Source organism: Manacus vitellinus, unplaced genomic scaffold (assembly GCF_001715985.3).
Source record: "Manacus vitellinus isolate BGI_N305 unplaced genomic scaffold, ASM171598v3 scaffold_19_pilon, whole genome shotgun sequence".
Lineage (NCBI taxonomy): Eukaryota > Metazoa > Chordata > Aves > Passeriformes > Pipridae > Manacus > Manacus vitellinus.
The window spans coordinates 10810062-10826502 of NW_021939395.1; the positions used below are offsets into that span (position 1 = coordinate 10810062).

At 45.6% G+C, this 16441-nt stretch overlaps 1 protein-coding gene across 1 annotated transcript in view; it reads right to left on the reverse strand.

The window, feature by feature from the left end:
• The window catches only part of GPC4 (glypican 4), a 37879-nt gene that overhangs the window by 14912 nt on the left and 6526 nt on the right, over nucleotides 1–16441 (reverse strand). Inside the window, exon 2 of the mRNA XM_008930705.2 lies at nucleotides 8522–8913. Within this exon, the coding sequence (XP_008928953.1) occupies nucleotides 8522–8913 (392 nt within the window). The remainder of the gene's footprint in view (nucleotides 1–8521; nucleotides 8914–16441) is intronic.

The window sequence follows — 16441 nt, forward strand, 5'->3', positions numbered from 1 at the left end:
CAAGCAACAGAAACCAGCTAAATCAGATGATTTATAGTTGGAAAACTGGAAACAGACAAATGTAAAGGTATCATCTGCCATCCAGATGGTGCAGTCCTTGCATAACAAAAAAGTTGTGAGGAGAAAGAGGGAACTGAATAACATCTCGCACCCAGAGATGAGCTCTGAAGGATGCTCCAGCTTAGCAGTTTACTTGTTTCTCTGATAAAAATCCCTGCCTATGTCACTTGGCAGTAGGTGCCAGGACCTCCATGCCTAGTCCTGAGGCTTATCAGCAGATCCTGGCCATTCTAGCGCTGTTGGCCCTCAAAGGAGTGCTCTGCATCCTCCTTGGGAAGAAAAGTTAGGAAAATGTTGATAGTACCAGCCAAGTGCTAAAGTAGTTTGAAGCTGAATGAGGAGCAGGAAGCTTCCCCAACCCTATCATGGAAAGCTGCAGCTCTATGGGAGGGATTGCACAGCAGTGAATTGCAAAAACCCCCACACAGAGCCATGACCCAGGAGGCCCCTTCCCATCTTAGGTTCCCCCCTCGCCCCACGAGCGCCAAGTGGCTGCAAGCCTGCAGCATCCCCTGCTTTGATATTTCATAGGGGTTGATCTTTAAGAATCCCAGCAGATGCAGGGGAAACTGAAGCTGCTTTCCCACGTTCCATAGCAGACGATATGCAATGGTCACTTGGATTAGGTCCTTTGAACAAAGACCCAGGATGATTTTAAAAGCGAACAAGGTTTCGCTTCCTTCCCCAAGTAGGTTTGTGGCTCTGAGTCCTGCACAGAGCTGAGCAGAGGGTGCTCACAAAAGGGCAATGGAAAAGACAAACCCCGGCCTGCAGTGACTGCTGAACTGAGCCCTATTAGTGATGGACACCATCCACAGGGAAGCTGTTAAGTGTGCAATACAGCTAACACAGATAAAGAGGAAAACAATGGACAAATTCATCAGTCCAGAGTTGGCATTTTATGGTGCCAGAAAGCAACAGGAAGGCACAAGCAGAGATCACCTCTAAGAGAGAGTTTTGGGTAACATTATGAGCAATTACACCTCGTTACAACAGTGATAAACGCTTAACTGCTGGGTATCACTGCAATGAGAACCTTAACCCCTGGCACAGGGCCCATACCCGGTCCAGACCAGCTCCGGCTCTGTCAGTGGGATGTGCCATATGTTGCACTGGCAATTCTTCACAAGCTTTTAATGCTGGCCCTGCCACACCAGGTGCAAGCTCTTAAAACACCATTGTATGTAACAGTAAATCCAGATATGCTTTGTTCTAGGGTTGTGTTTATCTTGGAAAGCAACTCAGGTTCATTCAAACTCTACTCTAGAATGACCCTCAAAACCAAATAGTCTCCTTTCTAATAAAGCAGAATCCCAAAGAAAGTTTTATTTGCTGGAGAGGATTTACTCTGCTAGATCTGAGCCCAGGTACTAGTATGCTGCAGTACACATACCCTGTAAAAGCTTCTAATAGAAGCAAATGCACTCCAGTCCCTTCCTTTTATCTTGTGAAATTTATTTCCTGCCCATGGCATGCCATGCCACTGCAGCAATCCATCACCCTGTGGTTTCATGTAAATTACAATTTGTCCATATCTATACGCTTTGTCAAATGTGAAGATTAAAAGCTGCTAACAGATGTGTTTTGGCACCAATCTTCACATTCGTATTGAACTTGCTCCTTAAAAATACAGATTTGCACACAACTTACAAAAATTAAGTGAAAAGAAACCAATCCTGTGCTTAATGCAAACATTTCGTATCATATTTGTTGGGATAACTCCCCTACTCATATTGACTGGTGAAGGTAAAATCATGTTCTTGTAAAAGTGCCATGCTCTTGGCATAATAAAATCTGGGTTTTATTGGTACCTTGTCACACCCATCCCATTTCAGAGTCTCACATAAGGGAAACTGCCTTACATCCTTAGCCTTTTCCAGCCCACTTGCAATTGCAGTTGGATGCATACATCAGGTAGAAACTTCACCATTAAAGTATACACCTATCAAGTGCAATGCCTTGATCACAGCCTATCACAAAGCCATCAAAACTCAAGATAAACTGATCTGTGTAAGCAGTCAAAGTTCAGAAAAGCAACCAGATTCTTTTTTATCTCCTTCCCAAGGCAAGGAATAGCTGAGAAAGGATGACAAAGCTCCAGCTATGGACAGTCCTGCAGGGAGCTCCCACCAGCTGCCAGACAGCCAGAGACACGTTTCATTCTCCCACTCTACCCTCAAGTTAACATTAAGAATGTTAATAATAACATTTAAAATCCTGTCAGCTTTAATAACTATTTATAATAGCACTGATAACTCAGGCTTTCTTATTTTCCAAGCTTACACAACAACAGTGTTGCCATGCCAGCAGCACAGCCACCAGAAAACATAAAAATCCAACAATCTGAAAATAAATGCAGTGAAATTACTTTTGGTTTATACTGTGTTTTCTTTGCAAAAAAACTAAATGAGGGCAATACTGGCTAAGGAAAACTAAAGGAGTAACTTCTCAGTGACATGGAAAGATGATCTCAGAAACACAGTTCAAAGCTGACTGTGGGATGCTCCAGGTGAGCAGTCAGCTTAGACAACTGAGGTGTCATCGATTTTTAGGACCAACACAACCTTATTTGCATCATTTTTTCCTTCTCTCAGTGTTGTGCAAGAGCATCATCTTGGCACACACTGGTCCAGACATTCAGCTCTCTGTGAGGCAGAAGATCACTCAGGAGGCTCTTGGTTTGCTTCTCCACCCCAAATATTCCAATGAAAGTGTTTTGGAATTAACTACGCATTTAACCAATTTTGCTGGCCCGGTGCTAGGACATGAATAATTTAGACAGCATCTGTTTCAACCACAGAGTTGGGCCTCTGAGGTCTAGCATAAGGGAGCATATTTAGGAATGGTATTTGGGAACTGCAAGACACTCTGTCTCATCAGTATTCGCTCCCCATGGTGACGTCTGCTGCAGCTTTATCTTTTGCAAGGAAAAGCTCAAGAGTACATTTATGCTCAATTCCCTATTTACAGCTTGCTCCCCCCACTCCAGATGTGACACTGCCCAGAGGAACAGCAGAGCTCCTGAGAATCACACCACTGGGGACTCAACCTGCTCAGTCCTAACACTAGCGTGTCAGATGTGAAGCACCATGTGCTTGTCTTCCCCAACGGGGTAAAGGGGACCTCAGGGCACCAAGTGGATGCCTCTCCCTCTGAAAACTTGAGTAGCAATGCTAGGGTCAGCATATCCTGCTCCTGGTACCCTTGGAACCAAAGTGCCTTTCACACCAAGCCTGTTCTCTGCAGGACCCACCTCTCCCTGCCTCAGACACTGCAGATCACGAGCAACGTTCTGTTTGCTTTGATGAGCAAAACAGCAGGAACATTTATCTGTGCAGCTACAACCAAAAACATCCTTAGTAATCCCTCACATTGTTTTCAAAATTAGCACCAGAACCACAGCGTGAGGGGGGAGGCAAAGAAAGAAAAGAACAAAACCAACCCAGTGGACTGAAGGGCTCCTGCACGACGCCATCGGCTCCAAACCCACAGCCACATCCACGCGCTCCCAGCCCCTTAAATCTGCGATGACTGCTGCTCCAGCATGCTTTGAAGGCTGTGCCTAGCACAGACCCTCGGATGGCTGGAGCTGAGGCAGATGCAGTCACATTCTTGGCAGGTCTTCTCAGGGTCATCTTTGATGTGGAGAAGTGCTTGGTATTGTTTGCTGCATTGATGTTTGCCCTTGGTACGTGGAAGGCAAGGTCCTTGTGCACGGCAGCCCCTCGGTCTGGCCCCGCAGCTTGTAACCCACTGCCTGGACAGCACTGCCCCTTTGGAGGACCCCCTGCTATACTAAAAGGGCTTCTTGGTTTCTCTGGCCATTTCTCGGTTGCCCACAAAGCAGAAGTGCTGCCCCTCTGTCCCCTCCCAATGCATGCATGCAACACATTCCATTTCTGTCACTTCCCTGGCAGGGTTTGCTCTCGCCTGAAGGCTGCCCAGCTTCGTTGCATATAGGAACATGAACTTCTTCCTGAAAGAGGATTACAGTCACATTCCCCTTAAGTCAAACCAAGGACAAAGACTGCACAGAGGGAGGTTGGACCTTGGCTCTCTGACTAAACTTTTAGATCCTCAAATGGTAGTTACAAGGGGTACAACTTTTACCAAAACGAGAGCTCAGCGCCTTATTATCTGTGATGACAAACAAGCCTTGTTGTTTTATTATTTTCATTACTGCTTCTCCTAAACCAATGTCTGGTCCACATTCAGCATCCACGCCGAAAAGGACAGGAACCACAGTTCAGGGCACAGGTCAGTAGGTTGGTTGACAAGAGGTTCCAGTCTTAACTTATGCTCCACAGATGCCTTATCTGAGACGAGGCAGCTCAGAGTAAAAGGGGTTAAAAACCTACCAGGCTCCCACTCCAGCTCTGAAGCGGTGTGGGAAGGCAATCACCTGTCCCCTCTGCAATTCTCTTCATAAACAGTTGGAAGAAAATTCCCTCCTTGGCTGCTATCATTACACTTTATTAGGGAAGAAATGCCAAGACCAAGAAAGCTGACCTCCTCCACCCGCCGTGAACATCTCCAGCAGTCTCCTCTCATCTGCTAATGTCACCTGAGGACAGCAGATGAGGAGAAAAATTATTTCACACGGTTCATATCTGTGCTTCCAAACTAAACACCATTTCTTGCACACAATTTTCAAGCTGCTGCCTTTCCCAGGGTTCCCAAGGATAGGTTGGAAGACTCTTTCCAGCAGCCCAGATGCTTTGGTGGCACATGCATCTCAAATGCTTGTTGGGGAGGTAGTTTGGGAGCCTCTTGAGCTCCCAGCAGTTCTGCCTCAAATGGCAGGACATGAGGGCAAGAGGGAAAAGTGGTAAAAGAATCCCAAAACAACAGTTCATCAGCATAAATTTCCTGCGGGGCTCCAGAAAACTCACACCACCACTAAAACTGCAGGAGATCACATCCACAAGTCCCAGCCTGCAGGTCTGTGGAGAGATGGTGATGTAGATGCAGTGAATTGATGCCATGTGACTTCATGCACACTTCATCTTTCATGTGCCTCTGCTGCTGACCTCCAGCCAGACCTCCCCTTCCAGCTCCTCCTGACCCTACGAAATGTCAGAGCTCAGCCCCTGATTTCACTTCTTCCCCCCCCACAAACAGGGACCTCCGCTCCTTACCTACAGCTGACTCTACAAGCCCCACCACACTTTGCCCTCAGAGGTGTCATGACCCTCAACCAGGCTGTGGTTTTAATTGCATGCAACTAATTACAGGAACATCTCTGCAGCTTGAGAACTGCCCAGTTGCACGTTCTCATCCTTTTTTGGTCACTCAGGGCTCTGGCTTGTATTTGCTCCTTTTTTCCAGCCCTGGCTGGGGCAGGAAATGTCACTGCTGGCAGCAATTTAACCTGGCTGACTTCAGCGTTTGTTGAGGGCTAAGTAGCAGGTGAGTGATTAGGGGATGGGCAGATTTCCGTCTCCCGAAGGCAGGGGCAGGAAGGTCAGGGAGAAAGCACCCAGTGTCAGCAGATGACAGAGGGAAGCGCCGGAGGCCCCCAGCCCCTCACAGCCAACCCCAGAGGCAGGGTACATCTCTAACAGGCAGAAACAGCATCCTGAGTTTTCTCCTCAGATCTGTGTTCAGGATAGATATGGAGAACTTTGTACTTTTTGGGTCCAAAGGAGGGAATTTGAGGCATGAAGACTCGAGCATCAAAATTGTAGGGTTTAGACATAGTTTGAAAAACATTTTTGCTTTCTCTCAAAGCCATACAGCTTTCTCTCTACTGTGTATTTGGGCACAGTGGCACACCTGATCCATTCAAGGCCAAATTAAAAGTTATTTTCTAGCATTCTGGCTTGGAAATCAAGCACACTTAGTTTTTCAATATCCTCTCTTCTTTTACTCCTTTACTTCCAAACTCACACAAGAACAATACCCTTCTAAATTCATCTCCCTAGTGAAGATGTAAAAATATCTAGGATCATTAAAAAGCCATCAAGGCCATTCCGCTGTAAAGTGCTCTTTGCTCTCCTGATAGTATCCCGGGAAAGTATGCAGCTAGGTCTTGCACTAGTTTGTATTTCTCCTTCTGAGGATTTTCAATTAAGTATTTTTTACTTACTTGTTACAAAATGCATTAAAAGTAAAACTAATTTGCATTCCTTTGGACATTTTTTCATAAAGAAGAATTGAAGATTTATCCCTCAAGTTAATCCCTGGTATAAGCAGTCATTCCACTACAACTCCTGAGTAAAAATAATAAGGAAGCAAAGTCAATGGAATCATTATACAGAGCTCAGCAAAGCCAGGCTAATCTATATGTAATGTGGGAAGCCCCAAAACACAACCGCAGAGCAGCAGGCATAAAAACATCAGCTTTTAAACTCACGTCTAGAATTTCCCATTGTGTCTTGCAGAAACGTGATGTTAGATTTCCACTGAATGAGATTAAAACACTAGAGAAAAGATTATTATTTCTTCTACTGCTGCAACTAAACCTTAGGTATTCAGCAGCAGGGACTTTTGTTACTGCTTGGAAAAGTCAGTCTGTTGTAGAATTTCCAGTGCAACTTGTGAAAGTGAAGTGGAAAGTGCAGCAACTGTGATCGTCCACGGCACGTGAGCTATTTTTGCAGCTGCGTGGGACTGTGGGTAGCTTTCCACACTCGAGCAATTAATTCTAGGGTTGAAGGCAACTCTACACTCAAGGATCTTCAAAAGGGAAAGAGAAATCACGACGCCACCTCGGGTTCACGACTCTGATTCGTAACAGATGCGGGGACCGTAGCCCTTGTGGTTCCGTGTCAAGTCTGGAGACGTTTTGATGAATTCTGAGCAGATGGAGCATAAACACGATCCCTCACCCATGCACATTTACTGCCTACCAAGTGATTGCACATTCCCAAAACTGTACTGGGGCTTAACGGGCAGACCTCCCACCCGAATATTTCATCCACACTCTACAGCAGTGCAAACACTGTCCCACGACCACAAGATCTGCCACACAGCCACAAACAAGGGACACCAAATCTAAAACCCCAACCAGGAGATCAGCAGGCTTGGCCAGTGACCTGGCACATAGACACTCGGCCTCATCTGGCACAGACCCTGCCTCCCACCACAGGACGGCATCCCCGAGGCTGGAAGATTTTGTGGTCTTGTAAGAGTGACCCACATGTCACACATGGAGTTCCACACACCCACCCTCAACCAGCAGCACACATCTAACACATCAGACACATCTAACTTGAGACTCATCACTATCAGATGGCGAGTTGAGGGGGTACAAAAACCTAAACCTGACACTGTTAACCTACAACTAACTCCCAGAACTTGGATAGATTAGTATAGCAACTCTTGCCTTGCTGATATTCTCTGCCCTGCCACACTTGTGGTTTATTGCAGTCTGTTTTTCTCATTTCTCTTCAAGAAAAATTAACGTGGAAGCAGACTTTTTTTCCCCCTATCCTCAGAGAGAGTATTTTAATATTATCCCTGTAAGTCAAAGAAATTTGAATAATTATCTCCCTTAACAATGCTGCTTGTGCTGCCTACAAAACTGCATTCTGCTTCTAAGAGTGTCTGAACGCTCTTCTTTCTTTTCTTTTCTTTCCTGGCACTTAGGCTGATTCAAACTCCTGCCTGCTCTTTCAGCTTGGTGTTTTATTACTCTGTAACCAGGTAGAGAGAAAATAAACCTCTCTCTGCCTGATTAAATTATTACAATAAATCTTCTACAGCCTAAAGGAAATGAGCTGAGTTTGTTAAAAGGAAATCACTAATATTTGTTATCTTATATAATTACTTAAAGGGGATTATTGATTGTTCCCTATACCATACAACTCTACCTAAAATTAAAGACAAATCTCATGTCAAAAAAAAAAGTCACCCCACTTAAACAACTCTAAAGTGATTTATATGAAGAAGGAGGTACATATATAAGTAACCAACATATTGCAGCTGTTTGATCCCCCAAAAAATGACCTTACCATAAATGTTTGAGGTCTAACTTGTGCTGTGTGTGTGTGGCACCAAGTACAACTGCCTTCTGCCCTGTGACTCCAGCTTACTGTTATCACAGAAGTGCTGTTTGTTCATGTGAACTGCCTCTCCCCATGCCCACGGTGAGGAGCAAATCATCAGCTGCTCCGTAATGGATGCCTGTAGCGTCCTTGACTCACCGTAATTTAAAGGCAATATTAAGAAGAAGATACGGCCATTACACAAGCAAACATGGTTATTTCCACTGGAGAAGGTATTTAATTTCCTGTTGTTACTGTTCCCTAGACAGGAGCAAAGCATCCACCTGGGGAACATCCCTGCTGCTGGGCTGCAGGTGTCCCTAGAACGTGACTCTACCAACACAACAGATGGAGTTTGTCCCACTTGCACTCAACCACCACCAACACCTTTAGGTACTAGCCAGGACAACAGGGACAGATGCTACCCATCACGGGTCCATGGGACACGGGAACAACCACAAGACGGAGCTCACCGCGGACACTTTGCTCACGACGTCCCTCGCGACGGCAAGGCCCTGCGCGAAGGTGCGGGCGGCCACGAAGGCTCGCGTCACTTGCAGCTTGAGCTTCCGCGGCACGTCCCCAAAGGGCTTCAGCTGCTCCGTGTACTTGCTGACACACTCCAGGTACTCATCCGTGAAGTGGTACTGGGGGTTGACCAGCCGGAACATGCGCTCCAGCAAGCGCGCCCAGAACTCGTTGAGCATCTCCTCCAGGTTGACGTTGCCGCCCACGTAGTAGCGCTTCAGCTCCACAAAGAGGTCCTTGAACAGCTCCGAGTTCTGCATGTACAACCGGCCGTACGTCCGCACGAACATGTCGTTCAGCGACTTCTCAGCGTTCTCGAGAAGCTCTTTGAAGAACTCTAGGAAAGAGGAAGAGAAGATATGGTAAACGTGGGCATTGGGTTGTGTGTTCACACACTTCTAAAACCACTGCTGTTGCTTAACTGGAAAATTCAGCACAACGAGGCCACCATCCAAATGAAATGGAAGGTTAAAGGACTCTCTAAAAATTTTCAAATAATTTCTATATCTCAAAATTTTTGATTACTCTTCATAAACCAACCTCCACAACCTCTCTCCAGGTTGGATGACTTTGCATAAGTGAAATTTCTTTTGATGCAAATCTGAATACCGTGACAAGAGTCAGCAAAAAGACAAAAAAAAAGTACCAGTTTCTTATGTTTCAATTCAGCCATCTTAAAAGAAGTAATTTCAAAGCACAAGAGTATCGGAAAGAAAAAAGGTGGTTTTGTGTAAAAACAGATGTTTTACACAAATGGGTCTTTCTTTTCAGTTCTTGACAAATTCTTTTTCCAAAATGATCATAAACCAGCCTCAAAACCAAATAAATTTTAATAAATTTTAAAAACAAATCCAAAAATCTACCTGCTGGTTCTTCCTCTGTCCTGCAAGTTTGTCATCTCTCAGGGAAGGGCCTGTCTCTAATTACCTAATTGGTCCTGATTGCAGACAGGGCTTCAGATGCTTGTAGCAGTGCAAAACCCCCCATAATTATACCAGAATTTGCTCAAAATCCAAGGTTAAACACTTGGCAGAAGAACAAGAGATTTTTCAAATGACAAAGGACAGACAGGGGCCCTCGGGATTTTTATCACTTTCTAAAAGCAAATCCCCACTTTGGTTTACCCTCTGAGAGCACTGGACGGCCCAGAGAGCGGCTGCTGCCAAAGTGTCTTGGCAGTGCACCTACATCTCCAGCACTGATAACAGGCTCACCTGATGATGTCTGGCATGTCAGACGCAGTTTAAAGAACATGCCCTGCCAAGACCATGCCACCAAAGCCTTGGCACGTGGGTCTAAGCACAAACTACTCTGCCAAAAAACCTTTGCCTTGGAGATTTGGCATTGATGAATTAAAACAAAACACAGGGGAGGGGTCCGCTAGGCCAAAAGCACTTGGGCCATTTTGGAACAAAACTCTGTTCTATGTGGCCCTGGGAAGGAGCTAAGGAGAGCAAGGGTGGGCGCTGCCGAGACAAAGCATCCCGTGCTGCCTGTTTGCTCCAGCCCCACGGGAACACCGGCACCCTGGGGCGCGGGCACAGCCTCTCTGCCGCTACGCACGGCGCAGGCAAGGGAGCATATTATTTTATGCATGCCACCAGCAATTGAGGATTCTGACCTCTGCTTTTCTGTGACTCATATTCAATAAATATTCTTTAATAAAACATGCCTCTGTGGTTTTTTAAATCCTCAAAGGAGCAATGTTTAGGGCCAGAAGTTGTTAGAAGGAGGAGGGGGGAATATTTTGGCCCAGTGTGAATTTAAACCTTGTTAAAAGACATTAAAAGTATGCTGAAGTTCAGATTTTCGTCTTCAAAGTGCTCCAGTACAAACAAAGCCTAACACAGAAAACATTTTCTGGAAAAACTGAAACATTCCTTGAGTTCCTGATGAACAAAGTCATGGAGTCCAGTGCCTGACATGGCTGTATATAATGCGGCCTCTTAGGAGTACAAGAGAAATGATCCAGGGAAGAGGAGATTGCTTTCAAACACCCAACACATCCTCTGTCCAATATCAGCAGGAACCTCCACTTTCGTTCCCATGACTGGCATTTCCTCTCCAGGAAGATTTTTTTCTTTTGAGTTTATACTATAGAGATTAACTTGGTATATATTAATTTCTAATTCACTTAATCATTTTGAAGGCTCACTTCCTTCCTTTGCTCAGACCTTTTAGTATCACCAAATAAGTTGTTTATTTAAATACTTTTGTGCCAGGCACAAGACCTGCTACATTCATCAGCAAACTCTTCAATAAGAATTAGATTTTGAAATTATATTGATGGCAAGTCTACTAGATAGTTCCAACCACCAGTCTAAAGAACCCAAAGCAACATTTTCAGCCAAGAAAGTTATCTTTAGTAATACATACATATTACCATAAACCAATGTATTTGCCTGCCCAAACTCATTTTATTGGTTACACTCCAAAGTGGAAGTTGAATAAACTGTATCCAGGCATTAGAGCTCTTCATCTCTTAGCAATTTTTCATGTGGGCTAGAACTGGGTATGTTCATTAATTATCCTGAAAAAAACCTGCATTCTAATTAGCAGCAAATACCTGTGCACCTGCAGTCTTCTAGCCAGCAGCTTCCCCTTGCCCGAAAGGAAGGTAAATAAAGGAAATGAAAACCTCCCACCAAAACCAGGCACTTCTAAAAGCCCAACGCAACACTGCTGACGGAGGCAGCAGGCACACACAAAGCCGTCGTCTCTGGCTTGAGCTCCAACCATATTTCCATGGACAAAAAACACCCCTTCTCAAGTGCCACTTCCCAAATAAAGAACGGGAGGAGGGCAGAGGACGCTGTGTGTGTGCAACACAGAGTCAGCATCCACCCTCCCACCCGCAAAGCCCCCCTGCCAGCACGTGCCTGCATCCCCAAACAAGGTCAGAAAGGATGTCCTGACTGGCAACAGTGGCTTTGCCCATAGGTGCCACTGCTGGCATCTTGAGGCTCCTGGGGTGAAGATGAGATTGAGATGGTGGGGAGGAGTGATGCCAAGCATGGCACCAGTGATGAGAGGCCACCCAACACCAGCAAGCAGGGATGGACCCAGCAGTGGGATGTGGATGGTGTCTTCCCCCATGCGATGCAGAGCACTCTTAATTTGGTCAGCAGCAGTGATTAAATTATATATATAGGCATGTTTTAGTCCAGCTATTAGCATAATATAAGTCTGCATCCTCAATTTCTATCTCCACGTCAAGAAATCGGCTTGGGTGCAGGAAGGAACATTAATCTTTTCTCTGTGCAAACCACGGACAGAGATGTCTGCAATGAAGAAAAGAAAGCCCAAAAGTCCTTTTTATGAGTTAAATGCTAATCTGACTAGTAACTCCCTACATCTAATTAGATATTAATTCTCCCCTTCACGGAAATGAGCTGATTAGCAAACACCAATGTAACCCAGCATTAACCTTGCCACCACAAGAAGAAAAATGGCAGGTTCCTCTCTTACGTCTTGACTGTTTGCTGGGTAAAATAAATGACCACCTTTCATTTGTATTAGAAGTTGACTTGTTCTCAAACAAAGCAAACACACAAAGGCCTCGGTTGCTTATTTTACAGCACTGTAAAAGCACGTTTTACATCTGTGTTGCAGGCAATCTGTACTCATTAAATTATCACTCTGACAGGCTTCCTGTGAAAAGCTGTCAAACGCAAACATTTTTCACAGACGACAAATCATACTTTGCCAGTGCTCTCAGAGACACTGCTATCTGGAGGGATGGCAGGCTCTCTTTTCCCTCCAGTTATCTTGTTTAAACTCCCCGAACAAGGGCTGGCCCCTCTGTCGACAAACAGGCACAAGCATACACACGGCTGGGAAGGGCTTCACAAACTGACCTGCGGGAGCAGAACGTGGCTCAAAGGGCTCCCTGGTTCTCCTGGCTGAGAGCAGAGTGTGGAAAGATAGCTGGGTTACACAGAGAGGACGGACCACAGGCAAAGCATTGGGCTACCATGGCACAGTCAGCTCTGGTCCAACCTGACACAGGAGCAAGTCCACACTGTGCTGCTTCAACACCTCTCTGCTTAGTCCCGCTGATACAAAGTCACCTTCTCGCTCAGGACAAAGGCAGGGGTGAGGGTAGCAGTGCTGCTGAGCTGCCTGGTGGGGCCAGAGCCACAAAACCTTTCCTAACACCAAGAAACAAGTTTAAAATTTGTCTGTACTGTAAAATAAATCCTGTGGATGCCACCAGCTTTGATGCTCAAAGGAAGACGACATTTCCAATGCAATTAACTTTTAGAGACAGAAAAGGCAGTAATCTGCAGTCGGGCAATCTACAGCTCTGGGTTCTGTTTATTCTTTTAACACGTTTGAACTTCAAGGTAGAATTTCAATTCCCAACATTCGGCAAAAGCCTAGAGATGTCATGAAATGGTAAGAAAGACTAAATGTTACATATCTGGTATCTCTGCAATAAAAATCCCAGGGAAAAAAAGTCTCTATTTTTAAACAAATCCTTGTATAAAGGAGCACAGTGGGAAACATAACCATAGCTACTTGGCAATTTCCTTTTTTTCAGGTAATAAGACGTATTACCTGTTTGCAGCTGGAGGGCAGACCAGCCCTGCCAGTAACCCAGCACAGGAGAGCATAGCATCTCCCCAAGGTGCTTCCACATGACATCAGATTCCACTGCCAGAATAATTCAAAACAATCTTTCTTCCAAATTGCAGATACATGAGCTAATTGAAGAAACACAGTCACTCCACCTACTGTGAGACCGAGCAAATCCCACCTCCAGACAACACATCCACCTCCTTTGACTTTTGAACCCAGTATTTTTTTTTGATCCTGGATTCATGTCTCATCTGAAAAAAATCCTCTTTTTTTTTTTTTTTAAGTAAGAAGGGAGACAACATTTTCCTATTCCTCGTGCTAACGTTTTCAGGTATGTTAAGACTGGGATTTTCATACAAGAGGGCTTTTGCTGAGGAGAGCCTGGTGCTGTAGGGCACAGTCCTACCTAAATCAAAGGCAGCTCCTGGAAATGAGATGAACACATCAAAGGGGCACATCCCCCTCTACCCACAGGCAGGTTTGGTATTTCCCTATGAACGCTGGTGACAAAGGAAGAAGCAGCAAAACTGCCTGGTCTGGGCTGCCTCCTGCCACTGTATGCCCTGTGTCAGAACCAGAGCACCAGTGCCCTCTGCCTCTCCAGCCCTGCCCCAGGCAAAGTCCACAGGGTTGAATCTGTAGCCGACCACTGCAGGAATGCAAAGTTTTGCTTTGAACTTCTTGATCTTCAGGAATGAAACACATTTATTTTAGAGAATAGTTTCACACAGAGAAGCACATTATTCCATGGCACCCTGACTGCTCCTCTTCCAGCCACTGCAAAGAGTTAAACCATCAGTGACCCAGCACCTGAAAACTCCACATTTTATAGAACAAAGGAAACCTTAACTGTGGTGCAAAAAAAGTAGAGTCTTATCCAAGGGCCGTTTAGCCAACATGCTCACTACAGGCACCCATCTGTTGGCCATGTTCAGGTGTGCTGCCGCCCTTCCAAAAAAAGACCAGGGTTGCCACACACCTTTCTGCTCCCAAAAGCCACCAAGCATGCTGCATTTCCCATATACCAGCTTTCCTTAGCTTAGAGCTGAGTTTTCAACTGTCCTTATTCTGTTTGAGGTCTGCAAATGAACTACACAAACATATTCCAGGTAGACATGCAATTACTCAACACACATTAAAAAACAAATAAAACCAGGTTCAAGTATACAGATGGAACATGCTGAATTTTTATAGGCACAATTAATTAGTTTCAGATAATTTGCCATCCAGCGTTTCAGGCATACTCTTAATATGTTGTCCAGATTATGATTAATTAAGGACCGTCTGTCTTACCAAAACCTTTAATTTGCTTGTCTGTACAGACAATTATGCTCTCTAGTGCGTACAGGAGAACACTGCCACAAAGAGATTAATTATATTTTCTCCTTAAATGGTTTACTCATAAAATGTCCACAACAGCAAGATGGATTCCCAGACGAATGCTCCTGCCCAAGCCACGGCCCCTCGGGCTGTGCCGCGGAGGGGCCGGCGCCGGCACCGTCCCAGCGCCTTCTCAGAGGTGCATCTGCGGACGCAAACTCCACCCTGCAGCTGCTCCTACCATGCAAAGCAAAATTCAATCCAGACAGATAAAAGGAATTTGGAAGAAGAGAGACGAGTGTTTCACAGCTCTCTCTTCACCTGGAGGCCGAAGCCGTGCACAGCCGTGCCACCTAGTCCAACGCGAGAAGAGGGATTTTTTTTTTTTTCTAAATGTGCTTCATTATTTTTAATATGCCTTCACTTCCTTTATTGCATATACCGCATTTGTAATTTCCACCAGGGAAAAACAAACTGTAGCTTAACAACCTTTTTCCGGAAGTGTCGAGAAACCGATGAACACATAGTGTTAACACATTTATGGAATATGAACTCAGGAAGGGCAGGGCAGATCCACAAGCTGTTTCTGTGTCCTGTTTTCAAACATGTGTTAGCACTTATTGACATGGGAAGAACTCTTTTCACAGAGCTTGAAGAAGTACAGGCTTAAATCTTGCCCGTGCCACAGCAACAGCCCCAACATGTGAACCCGGGAGAGCTGAGAGGAACATCATCATCTGCCCTAACTTTGCTTGATTAGTGAAAAGTCAAGACAATAACAAGAACTGGGCCGCAGCCTCATAGGTTAAAAAAAACAAACAAACCACCAAAACCCAGGATTTTTAGAAGTTCTTGTTTCTAAAGCACCATGGGGCTGGTGGGAGCTCAGAAGAGCAGGGCAGAAGAAAACACAGTGCCAGATACCACCATCACACTGAGACTGAGCTTGTTGGAGAACAAGAAGCAATGAAGGAGGAGGAATAACAATGTGGAGATTGCTGCCTGTGATTCAAGAAACAAATAGCAGCACATCACATCCTGATGCACACACCAGTCATCCCACCAAGAGAAATGCCCTTGGTCCCCTCTTAGTCCATTCCGCTCTGCCACATCCCATGCAGCAGGATGAGCCCAGTCTCTGTAGCCTCCTCCTCCCTGTTTTCACGGCCTCTCTGCTCATGCATCCTGTTCTGGGTCAGCTGTAGTGGGTTTCTCCCACTGCTCCCATGCTGCCTCCTCCTTGAGCTGGTCCATCATTCCCAGCTCTTCCATCTCCCTCCTCGTGACAACAACTCAACAGTATTCTTCCCCAATCCACCTCCCTTGCTACTGCTTCTTTTCCCTCCACTGTTTGCTCTTCCCTCCACTCTCCCCAATGTCTAATTTTCACTGCACACATTTCTCAGTCTCAACTGACCTTTCAGGCACATCTATGATTTCTCAGCGGCTTCAGCCTGCTGATCCACATCCATCCAGTACCAACCCACCAACTTCCCACCTCAAACAGCAAACTCACATTCACCTGGAAGTGAGCTCCTTCAGGCTGCCTCTACTCAAAGGAGCTTTCTGGGACACTCACTAAGGTATTTCACACATATGTGTTTTCCCAAGCCTCCCTTTCCACTGTTGTCAAAGAGTGTGAGGAGGGCCTGTGCTGCTGAACGGTGGGGATGGCTTTCTTGTTCCCATTACCTCAGTTGCCCTCATCTCGTTACACTTGCACTGAGAGTTCTTCCAGCTGGGGCCGCCTCTTATTTGTTCAGCCAGCACAAGAATAGCTGTACACTGAGACATTACAGTACATTAAACACTAACAAAATATCTCCAGCTCTGCACTGATGGGTTATTACACCCCCAAGTCCACCACAACATTCCAGAACAGCACCACCTCAACAGGCATCCAGAGGAGCAGCTACCAGGACTGTGCACATAGGGTTGGTGGCTCCTTTGTGCAAGAAGGAGGA